The 22,348-nt window shown below is 44.1% G+C and overlaps 1 protein-coding gene across 6 annotated transcripts in view; it reads left to right on the top strand.

Moving 5' to 3' along the window:
• Positions 1 to 22,348, top strand: part of sgcd (sarcoglycan, delta (dystrophin-associated glycoprotein)) — a 250,164-nt gene that overhangs the window by 204,570 nt on the left and 23,246 nt on the right. For all 6 annotated transcript variants that reach the window (XM_077592722.1, XM_077592724.1, XM_077592723.1 and 3 more), the window contains one exon: positions 21,038 to 21,110. In XM_077592722.1, the coding sequence (XP_077448848.1) occupies positions 21,038 to 21,110 (73 nt within the window). The remainder of the gene's footprint in view (positions 1 to 21,037; positions 21,111 to 22,348) is intronic.

The raw sequence follows: 22,348 nt of genomic DNA, 5'->3' as shown, positions 1-22,348 counted from the left end.
TAAGTTCATGCAATTCAACAAGAAAAAACAAAAGCACAATGAAGAAGAATTTATCTTGTCTGTTAGGGCTGTGGAATGATGGACAGACCATTTGTACAGGAAGCACTTTAACCCAAAACTCAGAATTACACTTTCTCAGTTAGTGTAATTTAACAGTAAAATACATCAGGCATCAATATTCAACAAAACTCAAAATTACTTGCTCAGACACTATAATGGAACGAAGTACCACTATACTCAGTTCATAATTTTACTCTCTGGAGAGCCACCTACTTGTATAGGAGCAATCAAAAAGTCAATTTTCTTTGACATACCTCCATCTAATGTGTTTAAATTCATCTCATCTCATCTCATTTTCTGAACCGCTTTATCCTCATTAGGGTTGTGGGGGGATACCCTGAATCGGTGGCCAGCCGATCGCAGGGCACAAGGAGACAGACAACCATACACACTCACACCCATACCTAGGGGCAATTTAGAGTGTCCAATCAGCCTACCATACATGTTTTCGGAATGTGGGAGGAAACCGGACTACCTGGAGGAAACCCACGCAGGCCCGGGATAATATGCAAACTCCACACAGGTGGACGTGACCTGGATTTGAACCCAGGACCCCAGAGCTGTGAGGCCGACGCACTAACCACTCGCTCCACCGACTGCCTTGTGTTTAAATTCACCTTTAAGATTGCATTGATCTGTCACTTGAGTCCTACATTCAAAATTTTGTCTACTTGTGACTTGGAAAACACATTTGACCAATAATTAATACACTGCTGCCATTAAGAATGGCTTTCCCATCGCAGACACTTGTATGCTGCTTGTTGCAGCAAATTCTACTTAAAACAGCTTCAGCTACTGTAATTGTCATATTTATATTTTTTATTGAAAACTGTTCAAATTTGTGATTGTGCTCGATAATATCACCATGCGACCAAATAACACCTTTCTCTATTTCTAAGGCGAAGCAATTTAGTTCTTCCGTTAGTGATGTATACAGTATTGTACGTAGTCGTTAATGGGGTCAAAAAAACACTTTTTGAAAAAAAAATAGGTCAAAGGTAACTTATTCATGGGTGAAATAGACTTTTAAGTGTCATGTCAAATCAAAAGTTCTTTGCTTACACAAGAACAAATTACTGTTCTAATTATAGCCCCTGTGTTTCAGTTTTGGAACTGGGCTCCCTTTTCCTGACGCCCACTGGTGAAATCAAGCGGCATGTTGCTTTTGAACTACATAATGAAAATCTGTGAATGTTCAGTGGAATAATTGATTGAAACCGGGTATTTTAATACACAAATGTCAGCACCAAGGATAATTATTGTTGCCTTGTCACACTTCAGTAAGTATCTATGGCTCTAAGAGAATTGTTTTCCTGCAAATTAGTTTTATTTTGCACACAAAGGCAAACAGCATGATCAAATTGCTTTCAATAGTGGTCAGTTCTGGTAATTAATTATATATTTCTGATCCCTGCATGCTCTAAATATGAAGCGTTTGTAATTACATTTCATTCATTCATTTTCTGAAACACTTTATCCTCACCAGGGTCGTTGGGGGTGACTTCTGGCTAGAGGGGAGGGACACACTGTTACGGTGGCCAGCCGATCACAAGGCACAAGCAGACGGACAACCATTCACACTCACACCCATATCTAGGGACAATTTATAGTGTCCAATCAGCCTACCATGCATGTTTTTGGAATGTGGGAGGAAACCGGAGTATCCGGAGAAAACCCACCCAGGAACATGCAAGCTCCACATTGGTGGATCGACCTGGATTTGAACGCAGGAACCCAGAGCTGTGAGGCTGACGTGCTAACCACTCGCCCTGCCGGCCCACCCAATCCTAAAATATAGAATTTGAAAGTTTACCCAGAATCAAAATCCCATAAAAAGTTTTTGTTGGACTACATAGTAGAAGAAAAGCAACAACATTCATCAGCTTTGAGAAATGTTTCCTTTCATAGGCAGTGTAATACTAATAGTGTCAGCAATTCAAATGTTACAAAGTATTTTCCCTTTTTTTCACCAAGCAAAACCATCCATTCGTGCACCAATCAGGCTCACTTTACTTAAAATATTTTTTAAAAATGTGACTTATAGTCCGGTAAATGCAGTATACAAATTATCACAAGCACCTGTCTTCGGGTGTATCGGTGTTTAGTATGTACATGGGTATAACTGACCTCAAAAAATGGCTATACTCATGAGTCTGTATTATCAGAGAAAAATCAGAAAGTGACCATTTGCATACTTAAATTGGATTGGATAACTTTATTCATCCTGTATTCGGGAAATGTCATTGTCACAGTAGCAAGAGGGTGAGAATGCAGATACAGGAAAGACATTTTAGACATAAATAGATAGGTAATAAGTAAGTTAATAAATAATAATTTTATTTACCGTATTTTCTCGAATTAAACGTGCACTCGAAAATAACACGCAGGTAATTTTGGGCCAAAAACATCTGGAAAAACGCAGTAATCGAATATAGTGCGCACCTAAAATTTCCCGCTGACGAAAATCAGAAATCTTACCTTTTTTTCTTCGTTTCACGATTGTTTTGTTCAAAACCGGATAGAGAAATCTTCAGGTACGAGCGTGTCGAGTGTCGTGCAGTTGGTGGAGTTATGCGTTTGAATTTTAGGACAATAGATGAAAGGTTATATGGAGGGGGTTTGGTGAGGGGTATTGATTTTTAGGACAATAGATGAAGGGTTATATGAAGGGGGTTGGGTGAGGGGTATTGGTTTTTAGGACAATACTGTGAAAGTTTTAGTTGATTATTATGTGAAAAGGGATACACAGAGTGGACAAACATATCATGTAGACATGTTATGTTGCAATACCTTTTAGACTTCCTTGAACATTGACTACATTTCAATTGACAATACCATGTTTTAATTCAAATATCTATTGTCATTCTCAAACAAGAAAAGGAACATACAAATTGAATAAATAAATGATTTGAAGATATGCACAATGGAAAAGACTATCACATGTAACAAGGGAATGTACTGCCCCCCGCTGGACATATTTCTAAATACAAGTACGTACTACACTACAATGTAGTATTCTACTTTCCAGCTTATTAATGCAGGATTGTGATGTTTGTGAGGCTTGACGATCTTTAATATGCGTGTATTTTGAATTCAAAGTTGGAAATTGCACAATGTCCGTGCGTCAAAGTGAGTTTGACAATGCTTTTTTCGATCGAAAATTTGTAATTTATTTTAGTTATTGATTATAACACGCACCCCATCTATTGGAATTAATTATATAGCAAAAATCTGCGTGTTATATTCGAGAAAATACGGTATGTATTATGTATTTAAATTAAAAAATAATATTAAATGTACCGTATATATATATATATATATATATATATGTGTGTATATATATATATATATGTATATATGACGACAGGGCCTATGTCCGATTATTATTATTATTATTATATATGTATATATCTATATATATACGTATATAATATATATATACCTACATATATATATTTTTTCCATTAAATATCCTATGTTTACTCTCTTCTTTAACATATCAGTTTCAGTGTAGACTTCATACAGGAAATAAAGCAAGCATACTTATACTCTTATTTTAAGTGGGGTGCAATGAATATCTCAAAACTGTGTTTTGTACAGTATGCAGTCTTTCTGTCACATGGGCCTATTTCAAATGGTCATGAAATGCATGCACTGTGATGAATGTGGTTCATTTTCAAACCAAAAAGGAATATGGAGGGTGATAGAAGTTTAACAAAAAGTGCTGAGTGAGGAGCAGTGAAAAATACATTTAGGCTTCTATACTGTTTCTCCCTTCATAGATTGATGCATTTTTTTTTCATGACGAATGCAGGGAGGTAGAGCTGAGGGGGCAGATGGATGCTGCCAATTTCCCCTTCATTGGGCCACCTGCAGCATTTTCAGATTATGGGGTGTGATAGAATTTGGCACGGAAAATCTGGCTTTGGGCTAATGGCGGAGTCCCCTTGAGAAAACCCTAATTCGGTGGAGGTACACGTGGATGCCGTTTCCAGGCGTGGACTAATATTTCGTCTTCGAAATGTGGACACTGATGAAGAACAACTAAAAGGTTTACGCCAACATAGCACTTTTTCCGGACACAGCTATTTTCCTTAAATGATCCAGCAACATTTAGCAGATGACAGTTAGACAACACTGGGCTAATTCCTCAGTCAAAAGCTGCCAGCTTTTGTCATCTTTTAATCGCTGGTGAAATGGGCAACTTCACAATTTTGGCGTGCACCTTGTGTTTGCACTAAATTCAAAATTTCGTGTGACCCTGACTCTATCACAGGCTGGTTTCATTTCTTGCTGACATGCTACTTACTGCGGTCAACCCAGCGGATGTTCATATTCTCGTGGTCAAATGAGCAGACCCTAAAAATGGCCCACCCGTGTACTCCAAGCATTACGGTAAATCCACTCAAAACATCCCAGACAGGTGGTGAGGCAGCTCGCAATGCTTTTAAACCTCATAAACACGCTCAATAGTCAAAGAAACAGCACCTTACAGCTATTCAGAGGAAAGGCCTGACGTAAATAACGACAGGATGCGGGTGTGAAAGCTTGGAAGATGCACTCAAGCCATGGGTCGAACAATTAAGAGCAGCCAGGGGAAGCAGCATAGCCAATGGCTTGGGAGTGATGGATGTTGGATAGCAAATATAGTTCCATAAAAAGACTGGCAGGCAGTGTTGCACGATTCACTTGACGATTTGGAATGGATTGTCAATGGCTGGGCCAAAGTGTCCAGCATTGTTGCCAAACTCGCCCACTTGGCCGAATTCGCTATGTCGGATACAGAAGATGAGAACTTTGAAGGAATTATTGATGTTTGAATACTTTGAGTTATGTTACCGTGAATACACACTACATTAATAAAACACAATCAAGCTCAGTTTTGCTCCTGTTGCCTTTTTTAAAACCTGCACATGTGTCATACTAGCACTAGCGTTTGTTATGTCCATTGAGCCGAAGTGCCTTTTCGATGCAGAAAACAGAAATTGCACCCGCAATTGAGTCAGCATCGTTTCAGTTGGTGCACCCTATAGGTTTGAACATTTCTATCTTCTCCAAAGGTATTGTTGGGGGCATAAAATGCAATTTGGGGGATGATCTGCAGGCTTTTTTAGTATACTTTATATAAGCAAGAGGGTAGGCGCATGCATTCTGGCAGGGAGGTTCTGTCTGTAAGTCATGGAAGCTTTGAATACACTTTGGATTTAAATTGAAAATCCTTTGTTAATAGACTGCTCCTCTTACCCCACCGCGGTGTATGCCGCACCCATTGAGCGGGTGACGTGTTCCGGGCGTCCTCCTCACTGTCATGCGAGGGCAAATCGGCTGGACGCAACGTCTACCCTGGCTTCCCCGCAGATTTCTACGTGGAGTACCAGGGTAGATGGCCAAACACATTGTCCGGGGAATCGTTTGGGGGGAAGGAGTCCACATGGAGCCGCCCCCAGGGTGCAAAATCAAAAAGAGAACTTCAAGGTCTTCCCGCTAGGTTCATGGTTTGGTGGGAGTATTCTGTCATGATTAGCCTCGGCGGCGTAGCGAGAGAGAACCCAGGATGCGGGAAGCAAAAGGGAACAGGAAAGTGCTGGTGCACAACTTTGGATTTTAATAACGAAATAGCCATACAAAAATAATGAACACGGAGACAAAATGGCAACTAAACTGTGCAAGATGCATACTAACGAAGAAGCAAAAACACGACTTACTTAAGGGGGGAAAACGCAAGACACTAGGTAATACTCCCACACCAGACATGCCAGACACAAGGGTTTAAATGCACACACGGGACGAATCCCAGACGTCCCAAAATCCAACTCCAATATCAAAACAAAGGGAGGGTGCCAGTGGGCCCGGAGGACGTTTCAACGGACGAGTGAGAGAGAGAAAGGACAGGAGAGAGATTTGACGGACGGCAAAAACCCACGCAAGTCCAGGAAGAACATGCAAACTCCAGACAGTAAAGACTGACCTGGGATCGAACCCTCAGTTCTGTGAGGCCGACACACTGACTCATTCTCCGGGCCGTATGTATTTCTATTTACACAGACAATCAGCTAAAATTTGAAATGTGTGTTTTTGCACAGTGTATGTAAACATCTGGCTTTAACTGTACAGTGGTACCTCGACCTACGATCAGCTCTACCTACGACATGCTCGAGGTTCGATGAAAATTTCGATGGAACAACATGCCCGCGTTACGATCAACATTTCGAGATGCGACCAAGCCAGATGGCCATGACATGAGAGGCTGTTTATCATTGTAGCGCACTGTCTTTTTTTGCCGCATCTCTTTCATGTATAACAGATATCTACGAGCACTGAAAGATTTATTCAGACAAGCTTTTCCTACGCATCGACCAGGATACGCACAACGCGCATGCGCAGGCAAAAAGAGGGCTTTCTGGGTAATGAAGTATACTCGTGCACACAACACCAATAGCCAATGGCACCCTTTCTTAGAATAAAACTTCACTACCCACAATCAATACGTGGGTATGCTGTTGCATTTCCTGTTTTCCCCCCTTATCCTGGTAGCTCCCGTTGGCGGAGCGATCGCTAATTCAAGACTACTTCTCGTTGGCAAGTGGTCGTGTGATCCTATTGAGAGGACATCTGGTGCATCATTTTCGGAATATTTTGAAGGGAATACAACAGCAAACAGCCCATCGATAGCGAACATGAGGGTGGAGGCGTGGCAAACAGCTAACACGGCCAGAACGAAGGTAAAAAAATTATAACAAAATTAGAATTCAGTTTTGTATAGAGTTACATTAAACGTATGTTTCAGTGTGTCTGTATATATTAATCCAAGTTAATTCAAATTTGTTTGTTCCGTCAAGAGTGCATTGTCGTGGAATGTCCCCCCCTGGGGTCCTGGGTTCAAATCCATGTCATGTCCATCTATGCGGAGTTTGCATGTTCTCCCCGGGCCTGCGTGGGTTTCCTCCGGGTAGTCCGGTTTCCTCCCACATTCCAAAAACATGCATGGTAGGCTAATTGGACACTCTAAATTGCCCCTAAGTATGGGTGTGAGAGTGCATGGTTGGCCGTCTCCTTGTGCCCTGCGATCGGCTGGCCACCGATTCAGGGTGTCCCCCGCCTCTGGCCCGGAGTCAGCTGGGATAGGCTCCAGCACCCCCCGTGATCCTAATGAGGATAAAGCGGTTCAGAAAATGAGATGAGATGAGACTTTAACCAAAATACGTATCCACTCTAGACCAGTGTTTCCCACCAACTGTTACAAAAAGTCGTAAATTGTAATAGTCCGAATAAAGAATCAATATTTTGAGATTAAGGTCGAACTATTACGAGATTAAATTCGGGACCTTGAGGCTCATTTCTTTTTTAGTCTTTGAAACTTAAACTTTGTAGAAGTGAGTGATTTGTTTCAAGGCATGTTGAGCCCACCAAAAGCTGTTTATTATTGGATCTTAACCAAGCAAATTCCATAGTATTATTTTTGTTAGCCCTTGGAAATAACCTGAAATGGAAGTTTAGCACCAAAATGGCTGATTCACGGTTTCAGTTTCAGGCATTAGTCCTTGCACCTTTAAAGGTGGCCTGTTGTGATAAATATGCCCAGCCAATTTTATGTCAATGGCGAATACACTATTGGGGCTGATTTTTTTTCTTCCTTTAACTTTTCAGAGACAGCTATTGAGTGAATTTACAAGCAAGTCACTGGGGTACAAACTTGCAAAAATTATTGATGTCTTCCTGCATGTTGAAGCCTCTGAAAGGATAAATGACAAAGCACCTCAGCAGGATGTGTTGCGTATTTATTAGCAAAGGTCTCTTTACCTAGAGGCTGACTGCAATACTAAAAAGGACAGACTATTAAAAAGTAGGGCACATAGTAGAGCGAGACAAAGAAGTATGGAATGAGATGAGAACATTTTGGATGCAAATAGTAAATATAAAATCCATGTACTATCCATCATTCCATCTTGTCTGAAATCTGCCACCATCATCCCTGTCCCCAAAAAGCCAACCATTGGCAGCATGAATGATTATAGGCCTGTTGCCCTCACGCCTGTGATCATGAAGTGCTTTGAAAAGTTGGTAGCCCGCCATATCAGGAATACAATCTCTCCCTCAATTGACCCTCACCAGTTTGCTTATAGGGCAAACAGGTCCACTGATGATGCTATTGCCATTGCTCTTCATACAGCACTGAGCCATCTGGAACACCCTGGGAACTACGTGAGGATGCTCTTCATTGACTACAGCTCAGCCTTCAATACCATAAAACCGGACATTCTGACTGACAAACTCTCCCACCTTGGACTATCCTCTTCAATCTGCTGCTGGATAAAGGACTTCTTGACCAACCGACCACAGACTGTTAGACTTGGTCCCCACCTCTCTTCCTCCATTACACTAAGCACTGGCTCCCCTCAAGGCTGTGTACTGAGTCCTCTTCTGTACTCCCTGTACACCTACGACTGTGCACCCACCCACCAGTCTAACGCCATCATCAAATTCGCTGACGACACCACTGTGGTCGGACTCATCTCAGGAGGGGATGAGTCGGCTTACAGAGATGAGGTCAACAATTTGTCTTCGTGGTGCTCGGTGAACAATCTCACACTGAACACCACGAAAACTAAAGAAATAATCTTGGACTTTCGCAAACACGGCACAGATCTGGCCCCACTCCTCATAAATGGAGTATGTGTAGACAGGGTCCAGTCCTTTAAATTCCTGGGGGTCCACGTCACGGACAAGCTCTCATGGTCTACAAACACCACGGCAGTGGTGAAGAAGGCTCAGACACGACTCCATTTCCTCAGGGTACTTAGGAAGAACAACTTGGGCTCCAATCTTCTGAGAACCTTCTATAGAACCACTGTAGAGAGCATCCTGGCGTACGGCATCACAGTGTGGTACGCTGGAAGCACGGCGGCAGACAAAAAGGCCATGCAGAAAGTGATTAACACTGCCCAGAGGATTGTCGGCTGCTCTCTGCCCTCACTTGAAGACATTGCCAGCCCGCGTTACCTCAGCAGAGCCAAGCACATCATAGGGGACCCTTACCACCCTGGTCACAATCTGTTCCAGCTGCTGCCCTCTGGCAGACGCTATAGGTCCCACAAAGCTCGGACAAATAGGCTTAAGGACAGTTTTTTCCCCACATCCATCAGACATCTAAACTCGCGCTAACATACACACATTCCCTTCTGCGGCATATGAATAGATGTTTTGGTTGGTGATCTGCCTCCTACTAGCTGACTTGAAGGAAGGTAAGTGGCAGACAGGGTGCGGTAATCGAGAGGTAAGCGACCTGTATGTAATCGAGAGGTAAGCGACCTGTATCCACAACAGCGGAATGACAAATTCGTCGTAACTTACACTTATTTAGGTCTTTTGCCGATTAAACGTAGCTTATGGAGAAGCACCATCAATTTCGTCACACGCAGTTTCTGCGTGTGATGACAAGTAGGCTTTTTTGTGTTGTGGTAATGACGACATGGCCTATGTCCGATTATTATTATTATTATTATTAATCAGAGTAGAAGTATTTCCATAATTGTCATTTGATCCTCATAGTCCACTTTTGTGGAGTTTGCATTTCTCCTCGGGCCTGCGTGGGTTTTCTACAGATACTCCGGTTTCCTCCCACATTCCAAAAACATGCATGGTAGGCTGGTTGGACACTCTAAATTTCCCCTAGGTTTGAGTGTGAACTTGAATGGATGTCTGTCTCCTCGTGCCCTGCGATTGGCTGGCCACCAATTCAGGGTGTCCCCCATCTCATGCCCGAAGTCAGATGGGATAGGCTCCAGCACCCCCCCACGGCCCCTGTGAGGATACAGCGGTTCAGAAAATTAATCATTGAAAATGTTATGAACGTAGAGAAAAGATTAGAATTTTAGTAATTACAATTTTAAGTAAATGACGTTCCCGAACCAAAATTACATTACAGTAATATACCTTGAAATACGAGTGTCCCAACACACGAGAAATTTGAGATACGAGGAAAATTCAGAGCAAATTTTTGCCCTGAATTACGAGACAAATTTGACATACTGCTAGGTGGTCCTTTTCAAGGTGCGCAGTGGTATTCATGACAAGAGGAGGGGCTTCTTTTAATATGGATAAAGGAGAAACAGTTAGTGGAATGTGTGAGGACTTGAAAGTAAAGCAAGCAGCTGAGAGAGGGGATACTTCGACGCCAACCGAAACCTTCAAAGCAAGTCGTGGCTGGTTCGATAACTTAAAAAAACTAACTGGTTGTGAGGCACGGGAAGCAGCTAGTACCGACCCGAAAGCCGCGGCAGAATACATTAACACCTTTGCCTCGGTCATAACACAACAAGGTTACATCCATTTTTAAGTGTGTGTATAGTAAGCAAAGTTCATTTAAGCTAAATTTAAAGTTTAAGTTATGTTACGTAGTGTCAAAAAAGTGTAGCGAACCGAACGTGTCAAGTTTCTCTCCTCCGCCGATAGCTGTTACCTCCTGTCTCAAAAGTAAGAACTCCATGCAATACTGTACACAATAAAGTCACATTTTATTGCAGATCATAATCACCAGATAGGTATTTATTACTTTGTGAGCATAGGTGGTGAATTACAACAATTAAAAACATGTTTTTCCATTTAAATATGCTATTTTAGGTTTTTTTTTTCAGAAGGTGGGATCAGATTAATTTGTATTTAGTTATTTTCTATAGGAAAAATTGATTTAAGATACGAGTAAAGTGACATACAAGCTTGGTCCCAGAACGCATTAAGCTCGTATCTCAAGTTATTATTAGTTAGTATTATCATCAAAGCAATTATGACAAATTAGAAACTGAAACAACACACACATCTGGAATAATTTAAACATTTTTAGCTGTCTTCTTCTCTTGTTTGATTTTTGATTTTCTATGTAGACTTTGACCATGAAAAAAATGCAAAACATCTTTATTCATTGGCCACCGACAACAGGTTCTTAATTATTTATAGGAAAATGTAAAGCTTTATTAAATCTTGGCAGTCTTAGTTACAGTTTGAATACAATTTTGCAGTCATTTTTTTTCTATTTTTTTTCATCTTCCTCAAGACTGATGTACTTTGACGAAAATCTGCGGAACTACAGCGTTTTGTTTTGATGCAATTTTTGTAGAGGTCACACAAGACCACAAAACCTTCGGTCAATCATTTCTAAAAGTAGGAGTGTTTATTTGCCATTATGTAGGCAAGGGCACATCACCTAGACTTCAGCTAAGGTAGTTTGTTAGGCCTGTAGCATCAACACACAATTTTAAAAAAAAGTTCAGCTGCATTAATATTCACATTTGAGTTTCACACTGTCTAGGTCGCAATTGCTTCTCAAGACATCCTCCAGGTCTAGGCAGATTGTTTACTGTGGGTAAAAACGTGATTATTGTTGGACGTGTACCCACCGCATCACCAATTCCTGAAGTTATTCCATTAGGGGATTTTTATTCTCTCTCCCTACGTCATATTTCATCATTGCTGAGCTACTTCCCGCCAGAACTGATGATACTGGCTTGGCGGCCCTATAAACACACAGCACACAGACACAGGCATTCATATTTAATAGCGTCATTCATTCTCCTCACCTGACCCACGAATGCTTCAGCGCAACATGTAATCACGAAATCGCTTCACGGTTTTCAGAATTTTGTCAGCGTGGTAAATGCAGGCAACATGGCATAATAATAATAAAAAACAGCCTCGGCCAAACATTGAGACGGCATAAACGTGTCAATAATGCTTAACATTCCATGTGGGTAAACACTTTCCATCATTCTACAAACACAGCAGTAATGCTGACAAGATGTTATTGCTGGGGACTATTTTATTCAGCTAGCCATGGAAAACATGTTAAGCAAAATCAAGCTAGTACTTGTGCCCTTTTTTTAATATATATACAGTAATCCCTTGCGCATAATGTCGACCAGACATGGCAGCGATAATCGAAAAACGGTGAAGTAGGATCACTCTGATTATTACTACCATACTACTACATGTTTTCGATCCTATACATACAGTGGGGCAAATAAGTATTTAGTCAACTACAAATTGTTTTCCTACTTGAAAAGATTAGGGAGGCCTGTAATTGTCAACATGGGTAAACCTCAACCATGAGAGACAGAATGTGGGGGGAAAAACACAGAAAATCACATTGTTTGATTTTTAAATAATTTATTTGCAAATCATGGTGGAAAATAAGTATTTGGTCAATACCAAAAGTTCATTTCAATACTGTAATACTACTGTATGAATCGAAAGGGCATGAGTCTGTGGAGTCCCTCCGAAGCTCTTTTAGCAATGGACTGCGGCACCCTCATTCCAGGAAGGACCGCTTCCGCAGATCCTTCCTCCCATCAGTTGTCAGGTTCTTTAACAATAAAAAATGGCGTTAAGTGTTAAGACCTACCGTATGCATGCATGTACATCTGTGTATGTATGTATAAATGTGCATATATGTGTGTATGTATGTATGTATATATATATATATATATATATATATATATATATATATATATATATATATATATTTATATATATATATATATATATTTATATATATATATATATATATATATATATATATGTGTGTGTGTGTGTGTATGAACACGTATGTGTATGTGTATATATATATATATTTCAGCAACACTGTTACGATCTCGCCGCGTCGTCGCGGCGCGATCGGGAATATATTAGGACCCATCCGCGGGAAACGGGAGTTGAATCGACGCGGTTGGCTTCAAACGTCATCCTTTAATAAATCAACAGGGATCTCTAAATCAACAATGGCATGGAAACAAACGGCAGCATGCTGCGCACATGCATGAACAGAAGAAACGATCCGGCAATGGTCCTATGACTCATTGCTCTTTAAATAACAAAACAGGAAGCAATCGGCAGATTGACTGCAGCTGCTCTCTGACGGCATGTCAGGAGGGACAAACAGGCCGCTCCTGACAGTACGTCCCCTCTAACGGACGGATCCTAGACGTCCTAATGCCGAATGCCCATGAAAAGTGAAAGACAAAAATCTGGCAGGGAGGGAGGGCGAGTGAGCTCCGTTCTCATCGTCTGGGGGGCGTCCCCGCCAGCCCGTGAAGAGACGAGAGAGGGGCCGGTCCGGCGGGCATCCGCGCCGGCCGGTGACGAGGCGTAGGAGTGGCCGGTCCGGCGGGCGTCCGCGCCGGCCGGTGATGAGGCGTGGCCGGTCCGGCGGGCATCTGCGCCGGCCAGTGACAAGGTGTGGGAGTGGCCGGTCCGGCGGGCGTCCGCGCCGGCCAGAGACGAGGCGAGGAAGTGGTCGGTCCGGCGGGCGTCCGCGCCGGCCGATGACGAGGCGTGGGTGTGGCCGGTCCGGTGGGCGTCCACGCCGGCCGGTGACGAGGTATCGAGGTGGGCGGTTGGGCGGGCGTCCGCGCCGGCCTGAGACGAGGCTTAGGAGGGGCCTATCCGGCAGGCGTCCACGTCGGCCCTTGGAGAGGAGTGGGAGTAGCCGGTCCGGCGGGCCTCCCTGCTGGTCCTTAAGGTGCTGGCCAAGCCCCCTGCCCTTAACAGACACCAGAATCTTAGAACGGTCGTCGGGCACCTTACCCTGTCTGCTCGGGGGGCTGCCTGCCCCCTCGGCCGGGAGGGTCGGAGAGTCGCTCTCGCCATCGCCGCCAACCCCCGCGTCCGGGGGTGCCGGAGAGTTGCTGTCGCCGGCGCCCCCGGACGAGGGGGCCGGAGGGTCGCTGCCGCCGTCGCCGGCCCCCTCGTCCAGGGGCGCCAGAGGGTCACTCGCCGTCGCCGGCCCCCTCGTCCAGGGGCCCCGGCACGCCGCCGCTGCTTCCGGGCGGGCAAGAGCTGGGCGGGCAAGAGCTGGGCGGGCAAGAGCTGGGCGGGCCAGAGCTAGGCGGGCCAGAGCTGGGCAGGCGGGAACCGGGCACCCAGAAACTGGACAGGCTGAAACCGGGCTGGCCGAAGCCGGCCAGGGAGAAACCGGACAGGGTGAAATTAGGCAGGCGGGGACTGTACACCCAGGAACTGGGCAGACCGGAACTGGGCAGACCGGAACTGGGCAGACCGGAACTGGGCGAACAGGAACTGGGCGAATAGGAACTGGGCGAACAGGAACTGGGCGAACAGGAACTGGGCGAACAGGAACTGGGCGAACAGGAACTGGGCGAACAGGAACTGGGCGAACAGGAACTGGGCGAACAGGAACTGGGCGAACAGGAACTGGGCGATCAGGAACTGGGCGAACAGGAACTGGGCGATCAGGAACTGGGCGAACAGGAACTGGGCGAACAGGAACTGGGCGAACAGGAACTGGGCGAACAGGAACTGGGCAAACAGGAACTGGACGGCCCAGGTGGCAAAGGGAGTAACTTGCGTGGCTTCGGCACAGGTGCGACTGGCGGCCCAGGTGGCAAAGGGAGTAACTTGCGTGGCTTGGGCACGGGTATTTGAGAAGCTTGGAGCGGCGTGGTCAGGCGGGAAGCTTGGAGCGGCGTGGTCGGGCGAGAAGCTTGGAGCGGCGTGGTCGGGCGAGAAGCTTGGAGCGGCGTGGTCGGGCGAGAAGCTTGGAGCGGCGTGGCCGGGCGAGACGCTTGGAGCGGCGTGGCCGGGCCAGAAGCTTGGAGCGGCGTTGTCGGGCGAGAAGCTTGGAGCGTCGTGGTTAGGCGAGAAGCTTGGTCAGGGGCTCGAGCGTCCAGGCCCTCCTTCCGCTTCTCCCTGCGGCGCGGCGCTCGCCGCCTCCTCCAGGAGGGCGGCACAGCACACAATTCAAATGACTGGGGCAATGAACTGGGAGTGTCGGAACCTTGGTATCATGACTTAGCCGTGCTGGCAGCCCCGTGCGACGCGTTGAGCGGAGGTTGGGTTTAAAGGTGGATGGAGGCTCAGAACGACCTCCTAGACGAGACTGCTCCGCTGCCAGAACGTCTCTGAGGTGCCCAAACCAAGGCGTGTCCATTATAAACTCCCTAAAAGACTTTGTGGGGCATCTCAGTGAATCCATGTGGTCGCAGGGCTTTGAAAAGGGTGGCTAGCGTCGACGAGAGCGTCGGCGCAAGCGCGGGTGGCCTCCCGCTGGGTCCATTATGGCCGGATCGTTCTGTTACAATCTTGCCGCGTCATCGCGGCACGATCGGGAATATATTAGGACCCATCCGCGGGAAACGGGAGTTGAATCGACGCAGTTAATAATAATAATAATAATAATCGGACATAGGCCCTGTCGTCATTATCACAACACAAAAGCCTACTTGTCATCACACGCAGAAACTGCGTGTGACGAAATTGATGGTGCTTCTCCATAAGCTACGTTTAATCGGCAAAAGACCTAATAAGTGTAAGTTACGGACTTCAAACGTCATCCTTTAATAAATCAACAGGGATCCCTAAATAAATAATGGCATGGAAACAAACGGCAGCATGCTGCGCGCATGCATGAACAGAAGAAACGATCCGGCAATGGTCCTATGACTCATTGCTCTTTAAATAACAAAACAGGAAGCAATCGGCAGATTGACTGCAGCTGCTCTCTGACGGCACGTCACGAGGGACAAACAGGCCGCTCCTGACAAACACGCTTATTTATTTATATATTTATTCATGTATTTATTAACTTACTTATTACCTATCTATTTATGTCTAAAATGCCTTTCCTATTTCTGCATCCTCACCCTCTTGCTACTGTGACAACGGAATTTCCCGAATACGGGATGAATAAAGTTATCCAATCCAATACAATACTTTGTTACGTACCTTTTGTTGGCAATAACGGAGGCCAAACGTTTCCTGTAACTCTTCACAAGCTTTTCACACACTTGCTGGTATTTTGGCCCATTCCTCCATGCAGATCTTCTCTAGAGCAGTGATGTTTTGGGGCTGTCGTTGCGCAACACGGACTTTCAACTCCCTCCACAGATTTTCTATGGGTTGACATCCGCAGACTGGCTAGGTCACTCCAGGACCTTGCAATGCTTCTTACGAAGCCACTCATTTGTTGCCCTGGCTGTGTGTTTGGGATCATTGTCATGCTGAAAGGCCCAGCCACGTCTCATCTTCAATGTCCTGGCTGATGGAAGGAGATTTTCACTCAAAATCTCTCGATACATGGCCCCATTCATTCTTTCCTTTACACAGATCAGTCGTCCTGGTCCCTTTGCAGAAAAACAGAACAAAGCACGATGTTTCCACCCCCTTGCTTCACAGTGGGTATGGTGTTCTTCGGATGCAATTCAGTATTCTTTCTCCTCCAAACACGTGAACCTGTGTTTCTACCAAAAAGTTATATTTTGCTTTCATTTGACGATAACATATTCTCCCTTGTCCTCTTCTGGATCATCCAAATGCTCTATAGCGAACCGGCGGGACTGATGTGTACTGGCTTCAGCAGGGGGACACGTATGGCAGTGCAGGATTTGAGTCCCTGGCGGACACTACATATATCTATATCTCTATATATCTATATATATATATATATATATATATATATATATATATATATATATATATATATATATATATATATGTATATATATATATACACATACACATACACGTACACACGTACACACGTACACACGTACACACGTACACACGTACACACGTACACACGTACACACGTACACACGTACACACGTACACACGTACACACGTACACACGTACACACGTACACACGTACACACGTACACACGTACACACGTACACACGTACACACGTACACACGTACACACGTACACACGTACACACGTACACACGTACACACGTACACACGTACACACGTACACACGTACACACATACATATATACATATATATTTATACATATATATTTATACATATATATATATATACATATATATACATATATATACATATATATATATATATATATATATATATATATATATATATATATATATATATATATATATATATATATATATATATATATATATATATATATATAGTGGTACATCGACATACGAGCGTAATCCGTTCCGAGACTGAGATCGTATGACGAGGTTCTCGTAACTCGAGCGGACGTTTCCCATTGAAATGAATGGAAAAAAATTAAATTCCATCCAGCCCTCTGAAAAAACACCAAAAACAGGATATTGGATTGGAAAAATGTTTTATTTCTTCTAATTCCCCATCTATTAACAAAGTAACACATAACTAGTGGTTTAATAGAAATAAAGTGTTTAATCTAACTAAAATTGGGCGGATTTCGCCGAGGGGAGAGGGGCACAAAAGGGGCGGGGGGCTTCGTTTTTTTTCCACACAACGCACTCGTAAACAGAACAAACACTCCACCCTCACGTTCGCTATCGATGGGCTGTTTGCTGTCGTACTATTCCCTTCAAAATATTCCGAAAATGATGCACACAAATGTCCTCACAATCGGAGAATGCACGACCACTTGCCAACGAGCAGCAGTCTTTTATCAGCGATCGCACCGCTGCTCATGGGAGCTTCGGGGGCGCTGGCTAGCGGCTCCTTTTAGCTTGTAGCATCTGTGTTCGCATCCCCTCGAACGGCGCCCATGATAGAGTTGCTACCGGGGATGCTGTTGCGAGCCAGTGCCCCCGATGTTCTTATGAGCAGCCAACGAGCAGAGTCTTTTATCAGCGATCGCCCCGCTGCTCATGGGAGCTTCGGGGGCGCTGGCTAGCGGCTCCTTTTAGCTTGTAGCATCTGTGTTCGCATCCCCTCGAACGGCGCCTATGATAGAGTTGCTACCGGTGATGCTGTTGCGAGCACGAGTATACTTTATTACCCAGAAAGCCCTCTTTTCCCGCGCATGCGCGTTGTGCGTTTCCTGGTCTGAATAGCTCATCCGGTGCTCGTAAATATTGTTATACCCGAAAGATATGCAAAAAAAATGCCATGGTCCCCTGGCTTGGTCGCATCACGAAATTTTGACCGCATCACGGGCGAATTATTCGATCGAAATTTCACCCGTAAGACGAGCATTTTGTATGATGAGCGGTCGTATGACGAGTTACCACTGTGTGTATATATATATATATATATATATATATATATATATATATATATATATATATATATATATATATATACATATATATATATATATATATATATATATATATATATATATATAGTGGATTTTACCCCATTTTCGGGCAATGTTTGCCCGTACGCCATTGACGTTCATCGCTGTCTTTTCCTGGGTAAATCCCCCCCTGGCACCCAGTTTTGTGCATTGATTTATTGATTATATATATATATATATATATACACAAAAAAATCTATAAATCAATGCATAAAAATGGGGTAAAATCCACTTCTTGGCAGCATTTCATGATTAAATACAAATACTGGAGCTTTTCACACATTAAAACCAGGCCAGGGGGCGATTTTCCCAGGAAAAGACAGCGATGAACGTCAATGGCGTACGGGCAAACATTGCCCGAAAATGGAGTATCATTTCCCTGGTAAAAAGACAGTGATGAACGTCGATACGTCCATACGTGAAATGACAAAAAATGCACTAAAATTAGGTAAAATCCACTTCCTAGCAGCATTTATTGATTGAATACAAATACTGGAGCTTTTGAGACATTACAACCAGGCCAAAGGGTTATTTCCTCGGGAAAAGACAGCGGTGGACGCCAATGGCGAAACGGCAAAAATTAAACTGGGGTAAAATCCACATCCTAGCAGCATTTAGTGATTAAATACAAACACTGGAGCTTAAATACAAACACTGGAGCTTTTCAGATATCAGAACCGGGCCCACAATTGAAATATTATTTAGGGATATAGCCATATTATACTCACCAAAAATTCTTTTTAACTGTACACAATATCCATCCTCCTTTCTTTCTTCCTTCTTCTCTATCGCCATCGAAGCTAATGATGAAAGTCGAGCCTGTCTTGTCATATTTCCGGCATAGTCCATTTTGAAAATGGCTTTAAATCAAAACAACAATATACTATTTGCTTGTGGAGCTAAGTTAGCACACTGAAAGTGGCGCACACATAATTTTCCCGGCTGTAACAGGCTTGCTCGCTTCGGAGTTGACCGCCCTTTCTTAATGATGTCCATTTTTTTCCGGAAAAGTCCGTCTGGAAAATAGCTTTGTGAGCAAATCTGCAACAGAATCCATTTGTTTTTGCTGTGAGTCGGCCATTGTGGGTGGAGTTTGCGATCTCTGGCTGCCTCACTATGGCTTTGGCCCGCCTACTAGCCAATCATAGTTGGTGAAAGCAATGACGTATCCCAACCAGCAAAATGCGAAAGCGTATGAAAAAGCATTGTGGGGTTGCCAACTCGAAATCTGATTGGTTAAAAGCAACAGTCTAGTTTAATGAAACAGAGCCCGCAGAACTGATTGTGAAGGCTTTGAGGCAGATCTGATCTGGCAACAAATAATGGCTGAAATGTGATTGGTTAAATGCTTCAATATGAAAACACACATCTGGAAGCAGTGCAACCAGGGGGAAAAGCAATGAAAGGAAGCTAACAGACCATTTGGAATAATAAGTATTGATGGACAAAATATAATATGATTCAGATATTTCTTAGGCCAGCAGAGAAGGCCTTGAAGGCCCTGACGGCCCGCCACTGATATATATATATATATATATATAAAATGTTTTCTTGCATATGAGCCGTATTTGTGACAAAAAATGATGACTGATTCAAGGGTACGGCTTTTATATGCACAAATTCGACTTGACATGCACGAAACTGCAAGGTGACAAAGACGAAATGCCATAACGCTAGAAAATGCGGCCAATAGAGTCATTTATTTCAAAATGAGATGAGATGACACCATTAAATCATAAAAAATAACAAAGGGCATTACAGACACACAGAGACATTAGAATATTAAATAAAATTATTCAATTAGTTAATATCTCATCTAATTTAATTTTCGAACTGCTTCATCCTCATTAAGGTTACAGGGGGTGCTGGAGTCTATCCCAGCTGACCTCGGGCCATAGGCGGGGGACACCCTGAATCAGTGCCCAGCCGATCGCTCACACCCATCTATAGGGGCAATTTACAGTGTCCTATCAGCCTATCATGCATGTTTTTGGAATGTGGGAGGAAAGCAGAGTACCCGGAGGAAACCCACGCAGGCCCGGGAGAACATGCAAACTCCACACAGATGGACGTGACCTGGATTTGAACACAGGACCCCAGAGCTGTGAGGCCAACGCGCTAACCACTCGCTCCACCGGGCCGGGCCGCCCTCCTAGTTAATATAATCATATTAAATAGATTTATAAAAGTAATGAGTATCGAGGACCAGGAAATGGGTGAATAAAATTAATGAGCAATAATAATTAAATCACCCAGTTCCTACGAAGTGCAGTGTCTTTTGGCCGAAAATGAATTTATTTATTTTTTGAATGAAGCAATGTACCTGGGAATTATCATGTCCTGATACATCTCCGCAGAAGAGTGCTTTTTGTCCCTCTTATTTGCTTTGAAAACTAAACAGAAACACTCCAAATCTGAGTGCATCTTTTACATGGCTCTCTTTTTCGCCATCTGCTACCGTCTGTTCCTTCACGCTCGCTTGCGCTCTTATTGTCCACATTACGAAAGTACACTTGTTGCATTTTCACATGTATTGTGGTGCTGATGAAACTCCTTTGCAAGTTACAGAAATGATTGTTAATGTGGGTGTGTGAGTTTGTTCTAATAGTTCTTCATTAGCTCCACAACCATCTGTTCATATAAAACGCATAGGCGGGCTTTTATCGTTACTTTGAAAAGTGCCAATTTGAATACCTGGATGTCAAGTCGCATAAGGTAGAGTAAAAGTTGTTTTGCGAATGTTTGATTTTTTTTTTTCAAGCAACCTCAAAGTTTTTAATGGGCTTTTTCATAAAGCTGCATTCCTGTTGATACTACCAATTCCGTTGTTTGTAATTTAAAAAAAAATCTTTGTATTTTGGTTGATAAATAGACGACATTTTAGTCATTTCTTGTATTGAATGAACGTTTTATTTTTTGTCGCAGGCGCCCAGGGAGCCGTGTTCACTAAGTCTTTAGAGACTCCACACGTCCGGGCGGAACCCTTCAAGGAACTGCGGTGAGTGGCTATCGTACATTACTTTAACCCTTTGTCTGCCTGATGGTGGGAGGATTTATGCCTCTGAAAAACTTATTTATAATATATGAAAGTTCTATTTCCTTGTTTTGTATAATTTTATGATATATTAGAGTGCATTACCCCCTCTACATATACCAATACTGTCAGGAGCAGCCCGGCTGCTATTCCCACGCTCGTTTGTCCCTCCTGCTTTGCCGTTATGTGATTCATGATTACTTCCTGATGTGTGTATTTAAACACCACTGAGTTTGTATTCATTGTCGGATCGTCTGCGAAACTCCCTGCGTAGATTCTATTGCCATGTACTCACGCTACCCTTTCTCCTGTCACTTGTTCTCCATGTTCCGGTTTGGTTTCGTTTTCGTTCACAAGTCCTTGTTGCTTTGTAAGGTCCCTTCTAAGTTATTAAAGTTGCTGTTTTGAGCACAAATTGCCTCGTCCCCAACTGCTTCCCCATGACTGGGTCCTAATCCATCCTACCTTGCCGAAGACGTCCCGGAGGTCGTAACAGAACGATCTGACCACATGGACCCAGCCGGAAGCCATCAACGCTCGCGCCGACGCTCTCGCCGACACCAGCCATCCAGTTCTCACTCCCCCGATGATTGGCCCCTCCCCCTCCCTATCTCCTGGCTACTATCCCAACTAGGAGGTAATTCTGAGCCTCCATCGGCCCCGGTCGAACGCCCCAGCTCAAGTTCCACCGATAACCCGCCCCATCGCTCACTCCGTCGTGCTGGGCTGCTAGCACAGCTAAGTGAGAATACCCAGATTCCGACACCCCCTGTTCATCGCCCGAGTTATCTGAATTCGAACTCCAGCTATTTTTTTCCTCAATGGAGGGAGAATCCCCAGCCTCCATCAGCCCCGGTTAAATGCCTCACCTATCTCAGTTTGGACTCTGAATTGTCTGATTGTGAGGATGGCCGGGAGCTAATCGATTTGTGGGCTGGAGATTCGGACTCAGGCTGTGATTCCCTCAGCCGATTCGGACTTCGATGCACCCCCCGGAGGCCGTTGACCCCGACTTCTTCTCCGATTACTCCGACCTGGATTACCCCAACCAGGATTTGCCATGTTGGCTGGAATCTACAATGGACCACCACGTGGTGGCCGCCAAGTTCCTGCCTGCCGAGTTCCTGCCTGCCGAGTTCCTGCCCGCGGTGTTCCTGCCCGCCAAGTTCCTGCCCGCCAAGCTCCTGCCCGCCAAGTTCCTG

This window comes from Stigmatopora argus, chromosome 22, assembly GCF_051989625.1.
Source record: "Stigmatopora argus isolate UIUO_Sarg chromosome 22, RoL_Sarg_1.0, whole genome shotgun sequence".
In the NCBI taxonomy this organism is placed as follows: Eukaryota; Metazoa; Chordata; class Actinopteri; order Syngnathiformes; family Syngnathidae; genus Stigmatopora; species Stigmatopora argus.
Note: the sequence above shows the minus strand (reverse complement) of the source record. Positions and strands in the feature narration are given on the sequence as shown.